This window comes from Oxyura jamaicensis, chromosome 1 (genome assembly GCF_011077185.1).
Source record: "Oxyura jamaicensis isolate SHBP4307 breed ruddy duck chromosome 1, BPBGC_Ojam_1.0, whole genome shotgun sequence".
Taxonomy (NCBI): Eukaryota; Metazoa; Chordata; class Aves; order Anseriformes; family Anatidae; genus Oxyura; species Oxyura jamaicensis.
Genome location: NC_048893.1, coordinates 142,345,247 through 142,370,008, shown reverse-complemented (window position 1 = coordinate 142,370,008; position 24,762 = coordinate 142,345,247). Strand labels below are relative to the sequence as shown.

Sequence of the window (24,762 nt, the reverse complement as noted above, 5' to 3'; positions counted from 1 at the left end):
TCTGATGGCATCCTGTAAATCACGTTAGCACAAACAACAGTCTAATTTCTGGAAGCTTGAGTCCTTTGAGTAGCCCAGGAATTGTACAGCCTTCTAGATGCCAGGAGACTGTTTTGGCTTTTTAATGTTTCCTTCCATCAGAGATTTACTTTTAATAAGTGATCCTGTAAATCTGGCCAAGTCCTTTAGTTTCCTTGAGCTTTTTTCCTGACTGCATAATGCTTCTCAGGAATGTGATCTCAAGCTAAGAGCATCCTAGAAAGTCACTCTATTCCCTTTTCTATTGAGGAGACAGATTTATATATATATATATATAATCATTTTTCAAAAACAGGATCAAAATGGTATTTTGAAGCACTTCTGGGGTTTCTTTTCTCTTTACCTAACAATTCAGATGACTTATAATACAGATAATTTTTACTGGCCAGATTTAGGGAAGTTAAGCCATCCTCAGAAATCCGATTTCTCCTACTCCCTCCCCCACCCTTTCAGTTTATCGCTGTAGCCTGGGACGGACTACAACTTTCTTCACATATTAAATAGAAGCTAAGAAATATGAAGCACTCCCTGTTTGCAATGAAGTGCTGTGGAATCCCAGGCTGTTTCAGTTTTAAGAAATAAATGTCAAGGACACAAAAAGTCAAGCATGCTAACTCAGTCACCTCAGATGTATGAGCAATTCACTGAGATCTGAGAGAAAGCCGTGCCACATTTTCCAACTTGGCAGCCTTGGAGCCTGTCAGTTTGGGAAGAACAGCATGTAAGCTTATTGGAAAAGGAAAAGATGTTTTCTCAGAAAGCACTGTTTTTTTATTATTATTATTTTTTTTTTTTTTTTTTTATTTTAGTCATGGAGGAAATTTCAACATGTCTTCACGTTTGCTGGCAAAGTTAGCAGGCGATGTAAGAAAAGCCATGTTAGGTTTTGCCAGTAGTGGCTGGAACACCTGGAAACCGCTTATCGTGCAGAGTCATACCACTGGGCTGCAAAAAGGAGAAAACCACTGGGCAAAAAGGAAACAGTTAGGCTTTTCTCAGTAAAAATTGTACCTCAGTAAAAAGGGTAGTAAGTAGTATCTATTTTAAGTAATAATGCCTGGGTGTTTGGAATAGGAGCCTCTTTCAAAGGATAATAGTAGTAGGGTGGTCTCACGCTATCTGTTCTTTGCTATTCTTTGCCCACTAATTAATATAAAAATCCAGGCTACTAAACTAGGTGTTCTAATGCATTTGGATACTATTATTGGCATACACCCATTCTACTTTAGGCCTTTGAATATAACTATAGCTTTATTACTAAATGCAATTTTCTTACACTATTCACCAGACGTTTTTACAGTAGTTTGGTTATGTGATGAACACAAGCATAAACCAATTTGGTACTCATATTTGTAGAGGTTTCCAATTTCAATTTCTTGCAGGAAAGAAACGCCCAAATATGCTTTCACTCTAAAATAAAAGGGTTCTTAAAAAAAAAATTCCCAGCAGAGTACTTCACTGACTTCTGCTGAAGCCCAGTAACCAGTTTACTTTCTACATAAACACAGCTAAATACGTCCTGCTGATACCAGCAGATGCACAGCCGTGTAATAAAATTTGGTTTGTTTGCTTTTTAAAATTTTCTGCGTGTAACATAGTATTCCCACAGCCTTCGTTTGCCTGCTGGGTATGATACTGAAGAGAAAGTACTATGACTTAACAAATGCTTTTATTATCCAGGGTTTCGGTGCCATTAAGGGCTTGTCTAAAAACTACAGAGCTGTAATAGTGCCAATCCAAAATCTCTTTACACTCACTAGCTTGGGCACTGGCAGCAGTCTAGTCATGATCTCAGACAATATATGCCTCTTCTGGACTAATGTTGGCTTATATGTCCCATAACTCTAACACTTAAGGGATATGCAACATCATGTAGCAATACTATTCCAGCTACTACTGTATTCTAATTCCTTTTCAGCAGCAAGTTCTTCTTTATGTACATTTCTCTCTATATATGCCTTGCATCATCACATACGTGTGCTGTATGTACATATATGCAACGCATCAGCCACGCAGTTACGCATTATTAGACAGCTGCCATGACTTTGTATCACTGCGTGTGTATGCACCGTGACTAGCACTGAAGGGCATTACCGTAATCAGAATGTTAAACAGAAAAAAAAAGAGTTTGCATGTAAGTGCCTGTGTATACATTTATAATTAATTAGGTCAGGAACTAACTGATAAAATAAGAAGCTATCAGATATCCACCCCTCCTCTATTCCTTCTTATCTTTAGGTCCCTTCCCCTCATCTCTCTTTTCTCCAGCTAGCAGTTACCCACATCTTACTCAATTATTTCCATAAGGCTTTGTTTCTGTCTCTAGTGCTATCAGCCTTCACTCCTGAGGCAGCTCCTCAGAAATCCAAGAAGCCTTTAGGACTGATAACACGTGCTGAATGTTACAAGCAAATTAATTTCAGCTACACCCATGCCAGTCCACTGACGTCAGTGGGACTACGCAGTAGCAGGCAAAGTCAGGAAGGTAGCCTAAAGGCGATGTATTGCAAAGAAAGAATCCCTGATTCATGACCTCAGAGTGTGGAAGCTGTGATAAATCACTTTTCCCACTGCTGGGGTCTTCCCTTGATATCTGGCCTTTGCCGTAGCCCAAACCAGCTCCTCTTTCCAAAGCAGGGGGAGGGCACAGCAGGGAAGAGTGGAAAAAGCTGACATTTCCCTTACTCCCTTCTCTAAGTAATGTGGAAAACAAAGGCAGAAATTTGAAATGTCTGCAGCACATGCAATTGCTCTTTGCTTGGGAATTTCGCAGTAAAGAGGAGGCAAACTGGTCTCTAATTGATCAAATTCAGTTTCAATAGTAGTACAATAACGAACAAATCCTCCCACACCCAGTTATAAATCAATACCCATTATCCGACTCATTTTGCCAGGATGATTAGTTCTGGAAATGTCACACATTCACATCCACTTCCTGGCTCAAATGAGTCAGGGCAGGCCTGTGCAATTCAGGGCATGCACTCATACCGCGCATGGATTCGTATCACAACTGTATCTCCATGTATAGGAAATTTCGGCTACATTCCTCTTTCTGCGGCAACAGATCTTTTTCATGGTGGCCTAATCCGGGGTAGTGAGCTGCCAGTACACAATTGTTTCGAGGAGACAAAAGAAAGAGGCTTACTCAAGAAGGTAGTTTGTGTTACTTCCTTTCATCAGAGGAGTTTAAAGCCCTAGTCACGGAGGATACAAACCATGCTACATGCACTGACACACCTCCAGCTTTTCCAGCATTAGCCAGCTTTACAGAAGTTGGAACAAAAATGGGGCAAAGCAAGAGTAGCCTTGCCTTTCTTAAGATCAGTCAACAGTGAATGACTGCTGCAGGACTGCCCTAGTATCCACAGAAGTCTATTTATAGAGCCTCAAGTACAGACGGTGGCATGTAATCAGAGTATTTAGCATACTAGCAGACACATCCGTCTCAAATGGTTTCTGGTAGTACTACCTACCTCCACTATTAGATTCCTACTATTAAGCATCAGTTCCCTGGAGCAATTCCCACTAGGCATATTTCATTTTGTCCCACCTGCCTGGACACTGGAAGGCCAAACACCCTTTTTCAGCAGCCTCTGCCTGGGTCCAGCAGACTTTCAGCCACAGAAGGGAGAGGTAACTGTCTGACTTCCTTGCAAAGACAGCCTGTTCCAGCAAACAGGTTAGAATCCAGTGTAAACACAGAGTCAGAAAAAGCTTTGGTTTGCCTAACAAGACCTTAAGCCCAATTGCACACAACCGAGCTTCTTCAGAAGTCATCTTAGTCTGCAAAGATATCTTAAATCTGTGCAGACTAAGATGACTTCTGAAGGAGCTCGGGCTCACTGCAGACCACAGCCTCTTGATAAAATCTTTCCCTTGCCAGGCATTTCACACCATGTAGACGTTCCCAGGCAGCTCTCCTTCCTCCCCAGCCATCAGATACAGAAAACCAAAATTTCAGTGCAAAAAACAGCACACGTACTGTGTGGGAGCAAACTGCTTTCAGAGTCATACAAAGCTATCTCCTCACTCTCAGCAAGCTACACAAATTTCCTCTCACTTGTAAACTTGGTGAAGAGACTGGGAGATCTCTGGCACCTCCCAGATTTCCCAATGAATACTTCTGTCCATACAGAACACCAGACTGTAACAGACTGTCTCTTCTTCCTGCTCCTCTCCAAAGGATTTAAATGAGAGGAATGTTTTAGGAGAACGTGGAATTCAAACTTCTGTAAATATACAGGATGGAAATATTTTACCAGTCAATAAGTGATATGCTGAGAACGAAGGATAAGGCAATAAAAATGCTAATAAAAATTTTATTTTTGTCTCTTTATGCAACTCTGATTTTTATTTTTATAAGCCCTTTCGTAAGAATGTAAAGTGTTATGTTAGTGCATCTCTGTCAGAAATATTTCTTAAAATTACTGTCTATTTAACTACAACAGTTTATACACAAATGACAAGAGACTACTGTAGTTAGGAAAAAAAAAAAAAGCAATGGCTGTGGCCATTACACATTTCACAGCGAGTGACATGATGGAATTGAATGTTGTCATGGTTGAAAGCTTCGGGGATCTCGTACACTTCGCTGAGCCTGCCTACAAAGCTCTGAGTCTCACCGCGTTCCCTCCCAGCAGGATGCCCAGTACACACAACGCTCACCATGCCAAGCCTCTGCAGCGCTCGAGAAGATCAGCCAGACCTGCAGTAAGGGAAAACATAGCAGCATCTTAAAGAACCACTTCTCCAACAAAGAAGCTGCGGCCTTAGCAGCAGGTTTTGATTCTTGCTACTAACATATGAAAAAGCCGTGCATAGAGCATTAATTTGGAAAACGTTGCTAAAAATGCAGCTGAAAACATATATATATATTTTGAATATTGGTATTTTTGCTCATCTGAAAGAAAACGCTGATGCCTTTGGACAAAGGAAATGAAAGAGGTGGGCTCTGTGCCACTGTCAGCTAGGATTTACGTATAGAAAAGAAAGAATATAGAATGTGGCCAGCCTAATTCCAGTCCTACTGCCTGTAGGGGGGCATCAAGAGGCCCACAGGGGTGAAAAAAGGACCTTTCCCCCAACACCCTCCTCCCGACACCACTCCACCCCTGCTGCCTCCGCTCCCAGCGCGTGAGAATGCAGCATCTAATAATAACCAGGAACGAGGGGAAGAGCAGGATGATGCAAAGGTCCGCGGGCGACTATGTGGGACAAGCGAGATTGCCCTAAGACTGCAGTGCTGTGTCCCTTTCTCAGGAATTTGTCCTCCAACCGGTTGTATCTTTCAAACTGGAAAATCTGATGACTGTATACTGCGTCACTTTTATCTAAGCAAAAAGTTCATTTTTGTGGTGTTTAATATTCCTGGTACTTCGTGTATTGATTTGCAACTACTCATGCTTCCTAAATAAACAGTTATAAAACATATTGAACACAGTCAGGAGAAAACGTAGATATTCTTGAGAAACCTGAACCACAGCTTTTTTGAAGCCCAGAATGCTGATACTGCTATATTTAGTGCCTTATTTGGTGGGAAAGAACAAACCACTAAAAATTTCTTCCAGCTTCGATTGAGTGCTACATCACAACAAAGGTAATTTTACAGATGGCATTAAAGTACCCAGAAAGTGATATCCTATTTATTTACTGTTCTTTCTGAAGATCCGCTGTGTGCTTCTATTGCGAGAAAATACTGTTCAAAAGTATTTCTTAGACTGGGAATATGTAATGATGAATACCAGCTGTCCTCTGGTTATTATCATGGAATATTACAGGGATTTTCACGTGCTTTATAAACAGTAAACTCCTGTTTCTTGATCTTTGGGCAAAAAAAAAAAAAGCCCCAAGATACTTTTTTTTTTTTTTTGTTAAAGAATTTGAGAGCTTCACAGTGTAGAACTCATTAAACAGTTAAAACAGACTCATCAGAGCAATGAAAAATGTGAAAAAACTGTATGTAAGGAGGGAAACCAGACCTGTGAGGTGCTACCAAAACTAAAATGATTAACAAAACAATATGCTGTCCCTTCAAGAAACCAAAAATAAAACTGAATACTTTCCTCATCTAGATCCTGATGCTGCACTCAGCTCTACAGTCACAGGAGCCTGACTGTGGGGAGTTCACTGCTGGATCAAGGCACTGAAGTGTAAAATAGAGACATAAGGCAAGACTAACATTAATGCAAATCCAAAGTGAAGAGAACACAAAGTTCACACAGAAGCAAGGATGGAATATTATTCATAATACCTATACATTCCAGCACTTTCATTTCTCCTGTTTATTCTCTGCTTATTTGTATCATTTTTTCCCCTTCTTTGGTTATGCATGGCTGCCGCTAATGAGATTTGTCACAATTCCAAACCAAGTCTCTAGGAAGGTACTTGTGTATGGTGCTTGAAAGGGAAAGCAGGTGAGTGAAGAAGGAATTAAATGGAACATCACATTAGTAACCATAGCAGCCAACAGCATTTCATCCCATGAGAAGCTTCCTCTGGTGGAGGCTGGTTTTTTCCTTCTAATGAGTTTACCACACTGTCTCATGGTGATGGGCAAGTCTTCCAAGTGGTCCATGTGACTGGACTTTCTCCTGTTCTGCATCACTAGAAAGATCTTCCTGAATGCTGTGCCTTTCCTGGTGAAAAGGATTACGTTGCAGCAGCCAGGCACTGGATCTCTTGCAAAAATGTATTTGCTCATGGCCAAGATTTCCCTGCAATTCATTAGGTAACATGTATGCAGGTAACACAGATGAACAAACCGTGGTTGTAATTGCGAAGAACTGCCTGAGCTGGCAGTCAAATTATTTTAATGAACATCCACTTTTTTGATTGTGTCTGATACTTAGAAGCCAACCTGTGTTCTTTCAGAGGATTTTGTTAAGAAATTGTGTAACAAAGGTCACCTTTGTTAGCAAGGATGTGGGAATTTTATTTTGTCATAATGACAGTGCATTTAGCATTTGAGTATACCAGAAGATATACATTATTGCCAGAGGTTAGGAACAGAGAGATCAGAAAGTCAGAAATATTTCTCATTTTCATATGAACTTTCTGGAGAAAAAGCAGATCTAGACAAAGAATGTCACAGAAGAGTGAAGTGACCTTCAATCTCCAGAGCTTAATCCTTTGTCCTTTGGGCCGCTCAACTGCTGAATAGGATCATGAGCCCAATGGCTTGATGCTGGCCATTTTACTTGCTTTGGCTTCACGCTTTTTGTTGCTTCACCTTCAATTTGTCAACTGCCCTGCACAGGTACTGTGCCCTCAAAGTACTCCAACAGCCATTAATCACTTTCTTCTTCACGTGAAGTACATCTACAATAAGCACCAAGAGAAATGCTTTTAACGTACGACAAATGCTCTTGAAAATGAGTGTTGTATTCACCAAGAATTCTCAGAAGGATGTGAGAAAATAGTATTTGCAATAGATCAATGCACAAACATCTGTTCCACGGAGGGAATATTTCCTCTTATTAACAAAAATAAACTAGATTAAATATATGGTGTAGACACAAGAAAGAGAAGTTGTTCCTCTGATCAGCTTTTCAGAAACGTAACAGAGGGAGAGACACAATAGAGATGCGAAGTATTTGTAGGGTAAAAGCCAGAAACACTGCAGGATCAGCGATTTCACTCAAAGCATACAGCGGTCGCTCAAGCAGATGAGCTGCATACGATTAATGGCTTTTCAATCTCAGTTGTTTCTGTCTCCTCACGCTGCTCTCACAGATGTCCAAGTCAACTCATACCATTTACAATTTTTTCATGAAGTATTTTCATGAAGTATTTAGCCACTTTGCCCAGGACTACAAGAGGCATGTAGCCACTAACGTAATAGGAAGCAGGAATCTAAACAGATGTTAAACATCTCAACATTAAGACCTCTAGTGCCTCTGGTACCCACCATATTGTCAATGTATACTATATCACCACCGTACCTGTGAAAACTGGTGAACTCTACCGGGGCCTGGCTGCTACACGATGTTTTCAAATGCTGCCTTCCCACCTTCTGAAGCTGAGGCAGACTGAACCAGAGTTTCAGCATATCACTGCCTCAAGGAAAGAATTCGGTATGAAGTGAGCTGCTGCCGTTGGACCAGTTTCCCAACATTTTCAGTGCAACTATAAACAAGAGTAACAAAATTAGGATTGCAAAGTAGCAGAAAATACAGCTGTAAATGAGAAGAGCAAATATTTTGCACATTAAAATATTCACCATGGTGTTTAATGCTACTCAATGTTTCAAGCAGAGTGGTACTGATATGAGTCGTAAATCAGAAGGGATGTGAGATTCTGTGCTAAGTAGTAAAATCTAGAGCATTTGCTAACTCAGCTGGGCAGGCAGGAGTAGGCTGAGAGGCCAGTAATGAATATAATAGAAATACAAGAAATAATAACTCCTGAAGAACAGGAAAGAAAAAAGAAGAGCAATAGAATAGGAGGCCTGGTCTACAGTCAGAAAGGAAGCAAGACATTTAGAAAAGACAGCTAGGTTTTGCAAAGTAGAGATAGCATACAGGTAATTTTAGGAATTTGTTTTAAGAAAGTAAGAGTGGAATAAATGTGATGGCATATTCAAAGACTATTAGTTTAATAAATTGCTTACAAGTAAAACATTGCATAGTAGGCAGAGCAGATCCATGACCCATACAATCAAGGCTCCTCTTTTGGCTTAACTGTTAACTCACAACGTGACCTTCCACAAGTCACTTCAGGCTAGATCCCGTAAAGGACTCGGGCACCTTAAGCCTGACTTTGGCAGATTTGAGGCATCTAAGTCCAAAAGTATGACCTAACCACTCTGCTCTGTTGCTTTGCTCTGTTGCTGTTCCTGGAGGAACTTGTCACTCCAAAAAGGTCTACACATCTGCTGCTCAGCTCTCTGTGCACACAGGCAGTTCAGTCAGCAAGGGCACGTTGTGCTTACTTCCAGAGGGCTACTGATGCTCATTGCTGGGCTGTACATTTAGGTTTCCTTTTTGGGGAAATGCAGCAAAAAGGCCAACTGATGCAGGCTGGGATTTTGCTTCCATATGTGCTCAGGATCCAGCTGTCCTCCTGTTCTGTTTGGTTCTTAACAGCAGAGTGTCACAGCTTCAATGGGAAGGACACAATGTCTGAGCTTAGCTTGAGCAGCAGCCTGGAAATGGCAGATGCATACCCAAGCACTTGTGCCCTGTCCCCCTGCCCTTGACGGAGGGAGAAAGTGAGAAAGGGAGCACTGGTCCCACTTCCACATTTGAGCATGTAACAAACCTGTGCTTCCATGTGGGACCCAAACCCGTGAGCGAGTTCCAGGCTCTGAATCCAAGGAAAATGTTTCTTGCAGCCCAACCTCAGAAATATTCCTGTGACCATCATGCTCAACACTGAGCTGGTGTTAACTGTTCATCAAGTGAACTTCTTGCACTGACCTTTAGGAACACACTGTGCAGCTACTAACATGGGGTTCTAGGCTAGTCTCCAATGGAAAAAATGTATAGATATTGGAGTTTTTAACTTGTAGAAGTACAGGTCTCTAACCTCATTTTCCCCAAATTGCTACCCGATGTAAAAAGGAGATAGATAAATTACCAGTTTCTATGAAGGAATGACAATTATGTGGAAAGTGTATTGTGGTATTTGGATGGAAAGAACCCACAAACTGAAAGTGTTAAAAGAAAGAAAACTTTACGAAGTAATTTTCTGCATAACTGAAATTTGATTTCACTCAAAATCTAGGTAAGAAGCAATGTCATTAAAAATGAGGGACTGATTAAATGGTGAAAATGATTGAAATGATTGAAATGATTGAAATGATTGAAAGTTGAATAACTTGTAAAAATATTACAAAATACAAGTATTGTATAGATTCTTGGAAAATGAAATGGCTTGACAGAGAAGTATACTAAAAAAATAAATCCTGTTTCAGTTCAGCACTCCGTATATTTTGATATTACCACTTTGTGTTTACATATCAGGTTCTTCAGTCATTTTTGCAATTAATTGGTTTCCTAAAGAGTGAGGATACAAACATAGATTATATTAATATTTAAATGTTCATGTAAACACTTTCTTGCAATAAGAAAGTATTTTTGTTATCTGATGCAGAATTGCTCATTCTCAGAAAAATTCCTGTTGTTTCACAGCTCCTTTAATTTTTTTTCCTTTCAGTTTCAGTGATTAATTCTTGAAAGTGAAATGTAAAACCAGAAACCTATGTTACAGAAGTGTTAGGTCTGTAAATAGGAGCACGAAAAAGACAGGTGCTACAAAACAAATATGAATTATTAGTACTGACTGAGTTGAAGAAAAATGGGATTTAGACCGACATCACTATAGATCTGGAATAGCAACATTAGCTTGACCACACTGCACTTACTGCACATTAAATTATACATTTTGCAGTCTAACCAGTAATAAAAAATGCTGAACATATATAATGCATCTAAACTAAAGGTGACCTGTAAAGAATCAGTCACATGCCCTTTTTCTTAGCATTTAAATGATGATCTTAAATAGTATGTATTTTTTTTCTCCCTACAGAGGTTGGCTGTGGTGACCCACACCAAGTGCCTGCTGAAAGATGTGGCTGTTCAGGTCGTATTAAAGGTTGTTAAAGTATTATAAGGTAATCTTTGGTCTAGAAGATTTTACCGTGTCTGGAGAAACACTGAATTGTGCCAACACGAAAACCAAAGGAGTAAAAATGGGCCAGTTTGGGCCATGACCTAGGTGACAGCAAACAGCCTGCATGGCTACTGTCAAAGGGAATAAAGTGGTTCTGCTTGCTTTAGCTACAATTAACTTCAGTGAAAGTTTGACTTTTACAAAATTAGTAAGTTCCAGTCAATTCTTCAGGAATTATCTGCCTTAAAGTCTTTTATATGAAGCCGTAGAGCAATATGCAGTTTTCCTGAGAGTACATACAAGGCTGTAGCAAAGCTGAGCGAGCCCTTTGGTATTCCTAAATCTACAAAGGGCGTGAAACCACAGCAGCTGAGGAAAACAAAGGCCCTCACAGGAATTCCTTCAGGTATTAAACATAAAAGGGGCGGGGGGAGGGGATAAACACACACTACTGCTTCTCTTTGGGCACATTTCTGCCGACTTCTGCCAATCCCTTCCCCCACGGCAGTTGCACTTGGTGTATCAGGGCAGTGCCCCGCAGGCTCCCGACCCTGAGGCTCTCCGTTCGCCCCTTCCTTAGGGCCGGGGGGGAGCCCCCAGCCTCACGGCGGCAGGAGCCCGGTCAGCCCGGGGGCTCCCGGTGCCATTCCCCGACCGGGGCGGCCCTTCGAGCCGTTACGGAGGCGGCGGGCCGGCAGAGGAGGGAAAAAGGGAAGGAGGAGAAGAGGGAAGGGAATGTGGCCGCGCATGCCCGCCCGCCCCGCATGACGGAGCGCCGGGCTGGGCCGGGCTGGGCCGGCCGCGCCCGGGGAGCGGCGCGGGGGCGGCCGCGGCTCGGTGCCCTCCCGCCGGGGCGGGCAGAGCGAGGGGGCGGGAGCCCGGCGAGCCCTCCCCCCGGAGCCGGGCGGCTGCGGGCTCCGCTCGCCCTGCGAGGCGTTGCGGCGGGGCATGAGGGGCCGCGGGGCACCGCGCCGCAGCGGCGGCGGCAGCAGCAGCAGCAGCGGCGGAGACCGGTGCGAGGCTTAGCCCAGGAGCGGCGGCGGTGGCGGCGGCGGCTCCCCGCATGTGGGTAGCGGGGCCAGGCAGGCAGCCCGGCGGCACCAGCGAGCACCCGGCGGCGCCGTGCTGAGCGCCCGGGCAGCGGCAGCCGCCCGCCATGGATTGCAGCCTCCTGCGGACCCTCGTCAGCCGCTACGTGAGTGCCCGCTCCGCGCCGCAGGCACCGGGCTCGGCGAGGGGCTTTCGGGGGGCTCCTGCGGGCGGTGGGTGCCCCTGAGGGGGCGGGGGGTGCCTGCGGGCTCCCCTCAGCCCTCCCCGGCCGCCGCGCTTCGGGGCGAGCCGCAGAGACGTGGTGAGCGCGGCGGGTGGAAACTCTTTTTTTTTAGTTTTTTTTTTAATTTATTTTTTTTTTTGGTCGTGTTGTTTGAGCCGAGCTGCGCTGTGTGAAGCTGGCACGGGTGAATGCTGAGAAATAAGCCTGTCCTCTGGGAGATGTGCCTGGTAAAGATCAAACGCACGGAGCCTGGGGGGAAGGAGAGTTGACCTTACTTGGTGGCCTCCCCGTTTTCCCGCAGCCAGCTCAGCTCGGTGGGGTTTTGAGAGTGGATCTGAGGCGTGTGAGCGAGAATCTGGTTTCTCTGAACTCCTGACACGATCGCAGCCGTGGGGCAGGACGCCGGGAAGCGCAGAGGTCTGTGACACCGTGGTCAGGGTCAGGCAGTAGCAGGGAAACTCCAGCTTCTCCATGGGGATGTGGAAGAAACAAATGGGAAGCGATAGGAGCGAGAGGTAATAATGCCTGGCTTCTTTCTCTGCCTTGGTGCCCCGGCAGCCCTCGTCAGTCCGTATTTCCAAATGCCTGCAGCCCTTCCTCCCGTGCAGGAAGTACTGTAAGTCAGGAAACTTTCGGGCTCAGACCGAACAAAGTGAATACTCTTAGTTCTGTGTGTGTCGAGTTACGGGCACATAACACACGCTCTGAAATCTTCTGTGTGTATGAAAGAAGAAAAATGGCTGAGGTGAAAAGATTTTACTGGCTCTTTTCACTGTTTAGAGTGTTCTGTGAGGTGAGGAGAGAACAGGGAGGGGAGTACTGAAAGCAGCCGTGTGTATATATGGATCCTTAGAAAGCAACCCCGAGGGAAGGAAGGAGGAGAAAACCGTAAATACAAGGAGAGAAGCAGAAGTCTCTGCGGATATGCAAAGCTCAGGTGAACCGTGCTGAGCTCTGTTTAGAAACAGGCAGGATCGGTTCAGGTGCTGTGATCCCTCAGTGCTGATCTAATTGTAGGATTTAGTTAGAGATTTCTTGTGTGACTGTACTTACACCTGGAGCCTGTACAAGCCGTCTGGAAATCACACTCAGTTCGTTGTGCATAGAGCATACTGTGGTCTGCAAATCTTTTCTGCGTAACGTTGCTAACCTCTCTTTCAAACTAAGCGTTGGGTATGTTTGAGACAGGCTCAAGATTAACTACAGGATTGGTTTTAAAACACAAAGATGTATGTAAGAAGATAGCATGCTGAAAATAACAAGGCACTTGAGCTTTTAAGTTGCAGACTGTCATCACCCTCCCACACCGCTAATGGAGGTAATTCAGCAGTCTAAAAACTGGACAAAACACTTAGCCCATGTGAGGAAGTGTTAATATTTCCTAGATCACACTGCTTTCTGCTTTGTTTTTAGGCCAGTAGGCTATGGGTGGGTGACTGCCTGGCTGTTCCAGGCTGACGTGTATGTTTTCACCTGTTGCTTCTTGTTCTGCTGCACTTCTTCTATTATCTGGCCAGTTTCTTCATTATTTTTTTTTTTTTGAGTTTTTCTTCCAAAGAAGGAGCAATTTGGAAAAAGCTGTTGTAAATAAACCTGGTTTCATCATTTCAGTAAGGCCATTAAATCTGGCAAGCTGATTACCGTGTGTGTGTGGTTTTCTCTTCTTTCTATGGTTCAACTATTTTGGTACAGCTACAGCACTGAAAATGAAAATTAATTGTTTGAGTGCCGTGCAAACACTGCCTGCTGTAAATGAGCAGCAGATGCACATGTCAGCGGTGCTGCTCCGTAGTTGTCCACCCAAGCTATATACCAAGCAGATACGCTTCGGAAGTCTGGATGCCCTTGCCTCTTCCCACGCTGCTTTCCTGTAAGGGAGACCAGGCAGCAGGAGACCAGGGAGGGTGGTGCATCCTGAGCATGTGTCCAGGTGAGCTCACGCGTGGGATAAGTAGAAGTTTGTGCAGAGCCCGCTTGGCAGGCGGTGCCCTAGGACTGCAGATGGTCACTCTCCAGGTCGTGCCGGAGGTTTGTCTGCTTGCAGTCTTCCCAGGAGCAGGTGAGCACTGGCTGGAGATGCTGTCGAGGTATCTGGGAGCTCTCAGGGCAGCGCTGCGTGGTCTCGGGGTAACAAACAGTTGTGTTGCGCTGATGGGAGCTTCTCACTCAACAACCTCTAAGACTTCCGTGTAATGGCTTTTCTTTCTCCTCTGCTGTGTGTCGCGGGGCATGGAGGTGTAAGTGACATACCAGCGCATCCCGAATGTGCTGGAAGGTTCCCCCAGCCCCCTCGCCTTGGTCACCGCCCCGAAGCGGTGCGACAGCGCACATCTCAAAGGCTGTTTGGAAGCATGGTGATGGCTGGGTGCTGCCGCTTCAAGCCAAAGTCAGTTTCCTGCTTAGTGTTTTCCAGTATGTCTGCTGTTCCACCTGCACTCAGCTTCTTACATTTGTTGTATCTTCCAGGTGTCGGAACATGCCAGTGATGTGGGTTGGGGCCACGGCAGCACACTCAACAGAGCTTGTATCTCTTCACCGAGAGATGGTTTAGCCTCCTAGGACAGAGGCAGTAATATCTCTTTTACCAATTTCTAGAAAGACATTTTGTTGTGCTGCCTCTTTATGGTCATCCTGTGGATTTCTTTCACTCTAGGACTTTCTTTCCCTGTTCTATGGCTGTGGCCATACAAGATTTATAGTGCTTATGGTAAAGAAAACAAGGCTGTGTTTGTGTCACTGCAGTGCAGCTGACCTAAAGTTCAGTGTAGTTCTCCAAATGCTTTCTGATCCTTCTTTCTGAAATACAACAATGCAAATTTTTAATTGGGTCTGAGATTAGCCTGTATATTTTGCTGCTTTAGATTGTATCCACTGTACTAGAGGCACCTTTGAATAATGGAGTAGAACATCTTTATATACAGCTTCCACTACATGGAACCACAGAATCACAATAAACCTTTTGTAATTAAGACAGATTTTGACGACTGCATCATTTAGATTGCCTTCCCAAAGAGGGGAAATACCATTACGAGGTTTGTATAAAAATCCCCTTTGGGGGGGTATGTTTGATATCGCATACTCTATTAGAACACAGCCTCTCTTTTGCATCAGACAGTGCGCTTCTCTGTCTTACCCTTGGGCTGTTTGGGTGCTCCCCGAAGACCTGCCCTGCCCCAGGGAGGGCAGCCTGACGGTCTGAGGAGGCTGAGTGAACGCGCGCTGTCCCGTAAGCATCGCACCCAGCCTGCTCTATCGTCAGCAGTGAGAGAGGCTTGTGAGTTAATGTTACAGCAGTAAATTATCTGGGGTGGGGAGGGGGACTAAACATACCCTCACAATTAACACCGTGTTCATAGAAGATTACCTTCTGTTTTATGGTTGCGTTATTTGGGATACTCATTAGATAGCATTAAGCAATATATTGTGCCCATGTAACTGCTGTTGCATTAGCTTTGTCTGGTAATGTTATTTTTTTTTGCTGATCTTGAGACTTCTGAAGTTCTTCTTTATAGCTGAGAGATAGCTAACTCTTAAAATAAGTCCTCAAAGCATTTCTAAAAGGAACGTTATTTTTCCTGAGCTTAATAAAATGTGTGCAAATATCTCGTGTATTCAGATAGCTGTTTATGGCTGGATGTGGATTTGCGTATGCCTGAATACTGTGGATTCGAATACGCCTGGGCAAGCTGGGAAATGTCACTCTTAGCATATGTTTGTTTGGACACTAGATGGTCACTAAACATCTTGCAGTGGAAGGCAACAGTCTGGTCTGTATTTGCGGGACAGCTGGCCCCTCATCAGTAACTGCTGCTGCCCAGGTTGGTGCCTTTGGATGCCACAGTAAATAACTGCTGGGGCAAAGGTCCGTATCACTGAATGCTTTTGCCTCTATTATGTGGTATATTTAGTCATCCTGCCGCTTTATTGCTTCTCTTATTACTTCAGGATTACAAAGATGGGTGTTAAGTATTTGTTGCCTGCGCAACTATCTCTAAACGTGTACATCAGCAAATAGAGTTTCACTTCCAAAAGGAAAGTCCTTTATTACAGCTCGGTCCCCTGGGAAGCTTCTGCTCTGTTAGTTCTGCAGGCATTTTGGAAAAAAATCTGCTTTGGGGAGGATGGAATAAATGAGTTTACAAATGGATGCTGTATTTTCTGCTCCTACGGAAATGGGTCAACTTTAACCGTAGTTCGAGAAGATGATCGATTAGTGTAACCAGGAAGTTACTTCAGGGTTTTGAGCATCTTCACCAGTAAATTTCATGGTAGCCTGTGAGTTTTGGTCACTGATTTAACTGATAATGTTGTTTCTATTGGCAGAATGATTCCGAAACCATTTTCTAATCAATTTCCTGAGTATTTTATATGTAGTCTTGATATAAACAAATAAATACTGAACTTCAGGGCTTTTTCATCTGTAGTGTTACCAACCTGTGTATCAACTGCTTTGACACGAAAGCTGGAGGAACTGTAAGCCTCAGTGCTCTGAATTTCTTGTCTAAAAAGATGGTCCATTTATCAAGCATTTCAGATGACCTACGGTTTTCTGAGCTCAGTTAATACGTCTGAGGGCATGCTCTCATTCCACTTCTTGCCTTTCCTCAGTGTCACTCAGCTCGTCCTGCACTTTTTGCAGGCTGGTGCCAAATGAGCACTGCCCAGATGTTTCTTACTTGGGGTGTCTGTTCAAATGAACACTTTTTTTTCTTAGTTGTCACTTACAGTAAGATAAGAGGGTTGGCTCTCTTCTTCCAGGAGTATGATTTGACAGAATTTTAAGCTGTTTTAAATGCCATCTAAATGTGTTTATATCCTGACTATATTCAAACTTTCCTAACTGTACAAAATATGCTCGCAGTAGGGGCTAGGCATGTGCTTACAAGCCAGTAACCGGTGTCTTGCATTTTTTAAGCATTTGTTTCTATCCCTGGTATGTAATGCACTTTTGATATCTCTTGTGGATGTCAGTGTCCCGATGCCGTCTTGATGCTTCCCGTCTCGCCTTTCAGCTTTGCTGTTCGTGGATGCCAGTTGGTCTCAGCGCAGGAAGGCTGACAGAATATGTCAAAACAGCACGGGTAGCTCCTGAATTCCTGTTTCAATTCCTATTTCCCCCTGGCATCACTGCCTTGTTATTCTCCCGATTGCTGTTTTTCCCGGGGAATTGCTCCGTATCGTGTGCCGACTTGATGCTTTTCAGCCCAGCTTTTAAAGAGGGGAAGTGTGAAAGCTTTGCTTCCCTCAGGAGTTAATTCTGCTGAACGCTGAGTGTGGCTGACAGAATTTGGTGCTTCTGCAAATCCAGCTAGCTCTCGCACACTAGTAGTGACTTTTTGTATATTCCTTCTTGTTTTGTAATGTACTCTTCAGATGTTTCACTGTAATCTGAGGCAAAACAAACAACACCCCCCAACCCAAAGGAAAGGGAGATTTGTATGGACTTTGTTCATCTCTCCCATCCATCAATTAGCTAATTTATACAAGAAAAACATCTTTTTTTTTTTTCTTTTTTTTTTTGAGACTAAATGAATGAAAATAGGACACTGTAAAACATTCTCTGGCTTCTTGCAAGTGAACTATTATAAGCTGGTTGCTATTTACTACAAAATATTGCTCACCTACTATATGCAACAGATAGTTCTGCAATTTCACTTTCCAAATGAAATGTTTGCTGCTATCAGAGGTTGTTTCAGTGACTTAAAATAGATCAAGAACTCCTAACCTTGCCATTTTTAGTATCAAAAGTACATGCAGTTTTTCTTCCATGATGAGAACTGCATAGTCACTTCTGTCTTTTGTCAGTTTTTTTTTTTTATTGAAATATAGTTCTGCTCTTGTGCCTCTTCTGGGGGACAGCAGAACATCAATACTGAAAGCAGGAAGCCTTTTCAAAATCGTTCTTGGGAATGGAAGAGGGTAAGGTACAACGCAGCACGTTTGTAGCTTAGAATCCCTGTTGACTGTTTCTCATTCATTCTTTGCTCCTGTCATGTAGCAGTAATTGAAACGAGAAAAGTGGCAAGGTGAAATGGGATTTTCTAATGAGTCGGCCTTTTAAAGCTGGAACACTTAATAAAAAAAATAAAACTGGGTTGACAAGTTAAGGGTTCCACAGATAAAATAGCTGGCTACTGCTTGTGCTGCCAAGGTGGGGATAAGAGACTTGTTTAAGCTAACCAGACTTAAATGCAGTGGGGAAATAGTTGTATTTCGGAGATGCTGCAACCTGGCCAGAGCAGTGCCATGCCTCCTCCATGTCGCGTGCAGCGGTGGCAGGAGAGCAAACAAAGCAAGCACCCCACAAAAAGACAGAGCAGATGTTTGAGCACCTGTTATGCAACTGGATTTGATGTTACCGTTTGTTTGTTTTTGAACAAAAGGGCCTGCCTCTCATCATTTTAAGTCTTCGAGTCAGATGATGTTTTTCCAGAATAATGCTTCTTATTCTGTTGGTTTACCACCACACAGTGTAATGTAGTATTTCCAATTGTGTAATTGTCGAGGGACATTTCAGCTGAAGTTCATCCCGAGCTGAGGCGGAATGACACTGGAATGCTATTATCTTCCCTGCTATAATTGCCATGGCAACACCTGCAGGTAGACGAGGCAAACCAAGGATCCTTTCTCTGTCACACAGATACCACTTCTGTGTTTCTTCCTCCCTCTTAGTAATGACTGAGACGCTTGTGGCACAAACGTGCCTGGAGTTGTCACGAAATGTGCTTTGCTAGCTTTTGTTCAATTTGACTTTAATTTTGTAAATGTCTGTTTTCTGTGATACTATTTTAAAAATGCGTGCTTTCTAGGAGAAGCTGGCAACCTAGCCTGGGTTATTTTAGGAGACAGATGGGATGAGCCAGGGGCTAGGGAGTTTGTTTGGAACTTCACAGAAGACCATGGGCTATTAAAGCACTTACGTATCTTTTACGAATCTGGATGTTAATTTCCTTGATCTCCGTTCAGCTTTCTTTACAACAGGGATGAAAGTATTGCCCAGCACTTTCACAGAGAGAAGTTTTAAGGGTAGTTTAAGGCTTTGAGGTAAGGAAACACTGTCACAGGAGGAAAACCGGGTGCCAACATGGGCCTGTAATCCTTGTCTTCAGTGCGCCTTGTCCTTTGCTCTTAAGTGTTCTTCACTGCCAAAGGAACTGCATGCAATTTCAGAGCACACGTGCACACCTCTGCAAGTAAGTGATGGAGGAATACGGGGTGTGGGGGGAATAATCAGGGGTAGCAGAAGAGAAAGCAATGTCAACAGTTGTCACGTTATGTCTAGTTACTGAGGCATACTGTGAAATTGCATTCTAGGGTGCTTATTATGTTATTGTTGTAACTACTTAAAAGCATGAGAACTGAAGAATTGGGAGGTTTCAAAGGGACACCTTTCCATTTATTCTGCTATTCCCCGTAGATTATCTTCTCTTTTTGAAATATGAGACTGGTTAATTCGTTTCCTTCATTAATCATTACTCATCTAGATACAGGGTGGGGTGAGGGGAGAACAGTGTTTTGTTTTCCTGGTGGCACTGACTAATCTCTTTGCTTCAGTCAAAAGAGGATTTCGTCTAACCTATTTAAAATAGGGGATTAAGGACAATTAGGTTCTTCCTCTACATCACTGCTAAGATAGGATGTTGTGAAATCCTCTGAAAAGCACATCTGTTGAAGCACCGGTGAAGTTTTGCAAGATTAATGGTAATAATAATCAAAACGGTTATGCAGAAAAAGAAACTTCATGTATGGAGTACGTGTCCAGAAAGAAATGTGGATGGGCAGAGGAGATGGAAGGGAATTGAGCTGTTTACCCAGTAGCTTTTTGTCTCTGATGCTTCCAATTTATGTTGTGAAGTGGATGCGTAGATGAACTGAAATGGATTTCTTGTTATCTGAATTACATTAGCAACTTTCAGTTCATTCTTAGCATTTTACGTAGCCCTTCGTATCTTTTCAAAGTACTATTAATAAGTTGCTTGCACAAATGAACATAATGATTAGGTACAAACACTAATGGTAATCTATGCTCGTATACCAATTTTTGTGCCACGCATGATGCTTATGTGGCTTCTCTTGAGGTGGACCTGAGTTGGAAGTGGCATTTGATAACTAGCATTAGGCTGTTGTACTTGGCAGGAGGTAGTTACAAAATAAAACCATGAAAAATACTACCACTGTTCAAAAACATGATGTGCGTAAGATGGCATTAATGTAAAGGAAAAATTGTTTTGTGCATTTTGGAGGAGATTTGGTTAAAAGAACAGACGTGTGATAAGTGACAAATGACTTTCATGAGGTGTGGATGGTACACAGGAAAGATACAAAGAAGATATCGGAACGATGTCCAATTGCAGGTAGGTTACGGATAATCACTGTTTCTTTGGTTTAGTTTCCTCCAGAACACTAGTTTAGAGGGTCTGATCTATTCTTACTTTGATGATAATACACCTGAAGAAGGATGGGCCAGAAAAAGTTGAAGTCTGTTTATTTCATCTTATTTGTGAGGTGACTTGGGGTGGGCTCTCAGGAAACACTTTATTTCAGCCTGGGCCAGAGCGAGTGGAGGTTTGGGCTCTAGTGCGCTCAAGCTGACTTCAAGGAAAGTTGTGGTCTTCTGTTAAAATACATCTGATGTCCTTGCTTAAGGCTTTGGCTTGATGCTATGCCAGTGCGTACCTTCTACCTTCAGATGCTGTTTTAACCCTAGCACCTCTTAGGCTATAAGGCCTTCATCTGCGTGGATGGGACGAGTATCAAACTTTACTGTCAGGTGAAGGAAAGGGCATACCAGTCATCGGTAAAGTACAGCAAAGGCAGAGGAAACAGATTGTTGGAAAAGCTGATGTACTACTTATTCTGCTATTTATTTCTTTTTTAAGAGAAAGCAGACTATTTTAAATTTCACTGTCACGAAAGCTCTTATAAGCCAGGCTGCCATTTAATCTTCCTATAAAAATATGCCTGTGTAGAAACAGCCCTCTTTCATTATGTGAAATATGATAGGTATGAGAGAAGATATTGCAAAGGTAGGCTCAAAGCAAGTGTATTGACCAAGTCATAACTAAAAGAATAATTAACTTTCATGCTGATGTTAGCAGAAATATAGTATAAATACGTTCAGGGAGGGAATTTTGCTTTGCTCAAAAAGGCTCCCTATGCTATAAGCAGATTTTGATTGATTAATGTTAATGCTTTTCTTCAGGTTAATGTTCAGCATTTTCTCTCTAAACGTAGAATGCACTAAAATGCTATTGCTTCTCATTAGCGTTTGGTGTTACAGGTTAGTTACAGTCCCGTACTAGCAACTCATGTGTATCCTCTTTTGATTTATCAGTTAACTTTTTGAGATTGCACTTAGTGTTTACAAAATCTTTCACATTCCAGCCTCCTGGCCAGCAATATGAAGCTATTTGGAAAGCTTAACTCTAATAATAAAAAACTTCTCTTCATCTAGGTTTAAAGAAGAATCAAAAATTTCTCAGCTAACAAGTATCACAAATGTTGTCAAGCTAATTTAATGTTTGAAAATCTATATGCTGGATTTAAAGTATCTTATACTGCCCAGTTGTTGAGAACGTTTCGAGTTTGTAGCCCTTTGCACTGAATTTTCAACTAATTCCTGGCTACCGTAACCTGGAGAAGTTCTAAGAGTTTGGGATCAGCCCGCTCTTCCCTGTTGACTCTAAGCTGTTTGCAGGAATGTGTATCTATCCTCTGTACCATAGATATGTAGCCACTTAAGTACGTGGCTCGTCTTCAGTATCCTGGTTGGGAGTTAGGGGTGGAGAGGGCACTAAAGCTGGGATAGACAAGGACTTTGGTCTTAACACTTCTTCTGAGCACAGCTGCTGAACTCTTTTATTTTACCTTCTAGGACTGAAAAAACAGGGCTAATAATTTCATAATTTCACCTGCAATGCTGAAGTGTTGTTCATCTGAACGTGTTGAACTGTTCCCTATGAGGAGCTGTCAGGTGACCAGGTATACTTGTTGGCCCAGAGGTGTCTGTGTATTGGCAGCAACAGGGAAGAAAGGAAATAGGGAACTGTCCTCAGCCCAGCACTGCTCGGTCACATTAACATGATGCATAAATACGCTGCCTTGTTGATGCCTCCAGTTCTTGGCTGAGATGAGGAGTTTAAGCCTGCATGCTGTAATGATGTAGAAATAAAGGGAAAGCTTCAGATGCTCGTGTGCAGCAATGCGTGTGAACATAGGCAAGTACAGACAGAGCTTTATGAAGGGCAATCTGGGTTGTGGTTTTGCATCGCCCATCTCTTTCAGCCCGGGAGGTCTCAAATTTGAAGTGTTTGTCTTTTTTTAGGAGGGTTCCAGCCTCTGACTTCTTCCCAAAGAAGTGGAAAGGCCACGACGAGCATTTTGACTTACTATGTTAATGGTATCTGCTGAAACTTGTTCAAAGAGCTTTTATGTCAGTGTATATATCATGTAAGTTAAATGTATAAATGACTCGAGGCTAGGCTTCTGCTGGGTGTGTGGAATTAAAATATCTGTATTCCTTTGCCATTTTCCAGTCTAGAACAAACTTTAAGGCATTTAAAACTGAAAGTAGTAATGCTTTTACCCGTGCTTCTTTTGTGAGTGTTAAAATTGACAAAAACCAGACAGGGTTTGGTTGAGTCACGGTTGTAGCTGAGTCACGAGGTGAGACGGTTGTGAATGCTTTCAGTGCTTTAAGACTCGTAGGACTGCAGCATTGGCTTTTCAGCTGGTTGCCTTCAGCCCCCAGTCAGAAAACTTGGTGCTGCTTATGAGGGCTTCGGTTGCTGCAGAACAGCAGCTGCTGGTTACGCAGCTTGGGGTTGACCTTGATGTTACAGCAGGAAGCAGTGCCACTGAACTCTTCACCTCCAAATTCACATCTGTGCCTGGGAGGCCCCAGGGGAAGAGCAGAGATGTGGGCTCAGGGCCTCTGGGCTCGAGCATGGGGAGCTGCCTGGTGCGGGGTGCCGAGATCTGCCCCAGGGTGGGAAGGCCCCGTTGAGGCCCTGCTCCTGCTGCAGGCAGCCACGCGTCCCCTCTTCCTTACGGTGGTAAAAGCCATGGTCTGGACTTCCCAGTTTCTCACAGCATGCAGAAAAGAGGAAATTGGAGCTGTGCACAGAGCTCTTCTGAGCTTTGAAGAGCTGTCAGAAGGAGTTTGGGCAGTGGAGACAGGTTTACTTGTTCTTTTCCCTCCTCTTGTGCATGTGCTGTTGGCTTGTGGAGATATTATTATAATTTTACTTCACTGAGTGGTAGACCACAGGGCAAGGAGTATGAGGGTGTGTTTCTGAGAAGGTGGCTTGCTTAGGGCTTGAAGGTGCAGTGAGTATAGCAGCAGAAAGCTTCACTGTGAGGGAGGGAGTGCTGACTAGTGCTGGGGTTCTCTAGGTGCTGATTTGAGCTGGGACGTACCAAGGAGATGACCAAATCAGTCAGGGCTGATTTGGCAAGCTGCTGACATCCGTGAAACACTGGCTTCCCTTGTGGATAGCATCTGGCATCAGAAAAGGAGTAATTGAGAGAGAAGGGATAACACATCACGGGAATGACAGGGAGTTCCATGACTTAGGAGAAGAGTTTGGGTACTGCCTACTGGAGGGAGCGTTACTTAAAACCCAACCACCCTCCCCAAACAAACCCTGTGATGTGTGGTGTCTGGCACTCATATGCCATGTGGCTTGACCTTTCTAAAGCTGTAAGTGCAATCGAAGCATAATGACTGTGGGGAAAATGGAGCAGCCATTATATGCTTATCATCTCTTCCCGTGTGCATATGAGAACATGTTTTATTGAAATAGGGTTGCTAGCCAGCACAGGCATCTTCTGTCAGGACTGTAAAAGCCCCGAGCGCCTTCAGCCCTTTCACAGGCAGCTGTGGGATACTGGTAAAAGGAAGCTTTTTGGTTGTGTGAAGGCCAGCATCAGGAACATCAAAATCAAGGCTTTCTCCACATGGAGACCGGATGGACTTGGTCTCTTTCAAGTAGGGATATTACAAATTCATTTATTTGTAAGCTGAAAATAACTATTTATACTTTGTGTTTCTAAAACTTTGAGAGGGTGGGAGGGGAGGAAACCATCACAGAATAAGATAAGCAGGATTTCAGAAGCCCTACGTGGCCATATTTCTTAAGGGGCCTTTTAGCTCAACATAGTTTATCAGTTTACCATCTTACTGATCTGTTCTGGGTTCTTCTTTCAGCGCTGGAGAACAGCAATGTGGTGTAGGAGCACAGAACCCCTGTGAGGGTCAGCCTGCCCGGCCCTGCTTGAAGCAGAGCAACTACAGCCAACAGGAGGTTGGATCGTTCACTGCTTTGTCTAGTAGTCTGTGTGTAGCATGCAGAGCAATAAAACATTTGTTTTTGAAGCATTTTTTATATGAGTCTGATATAATTTTGAACTCTTTCTATAAAAAGCGACCAGACGGCCTAGAGAGATCCCTTTCAACCTGCATTATTTTGAATCCAAAACAAATCACCATTAAGCAAATCAACAGTTCTTAAAGAAGAAAATGTTTTCTTGCCTCTCTTGCAGCCGTATCGTTTTCTTCGCTGACCAGATGGCACTAAGACATTGTAGCTTAGAACAGGCTCCGTGGATGAAGCTGTGCAAGATCTTAGCGATAACCTACAGACTCAGCAAGTTGTTATTCTGAGCAGTAATTATACTGCGTGGTGTGTTTGTTCATTCATGTTTTAAGATTGCCATAATAGAGGCTCACAGCAACTTCCCTGTGTACATGAGCTCGGTAAAAACTACCGTAGGCGGAGTTGAGGCTTTAATAGCAATGAACCTGACCAGGTTAAGGTATTTCTCCTGGCTCCTGTTGT

The 24,762-nt window shown here is 43.4% G+C and overlaps 1 protein-coding gene and 1 long non-coding RNA gene across 6 annotated transcripts in view; both read left to right on the top strand.

Moving 5' to 3' along the window:
- The first annotated feature begins 11,550 nt into the window (after positions 1–11,550).
- The window catches only part of ATP11A (ATPase phospholipid transporting 11A), a 122,374-nt gene continuing 109,162 nt past the window's right edge, over positions 11,551–24,762 (top strand). For 4 of the 5 annotated variants that reach the window (XM_035317848.1, XM_035317829.1, XM_035317856.1 and 1 more), the window contains exons 1-2: positions 11,551–11,727; positions 11,798–11,845. In XM_035317848.1, coding sequence (XP_035173739.1) covers positions 11,807–11,845 — 39 coding nt within the window. In that variant the 5' untranslated portion in view covers positions 11,551–11,727; positions 11,798–11,806. The remainder of the gene's footprint in view (positions 11,728–11,797; positions 11,846–24,762) is intronic. The other variant, XM_035317872.1, reaches the window with a different exon arrangement.
- LOC118162006 lies at positions 22,266–24,302 on the top strand. The gene is made up of 2 exons (XR_004748254.1): positions 22,266–22,372; positions 24,132–24,302. It is a non-coding gene; the product is annotated as an uncharacterized LOC118162006 (long non-coding RNA).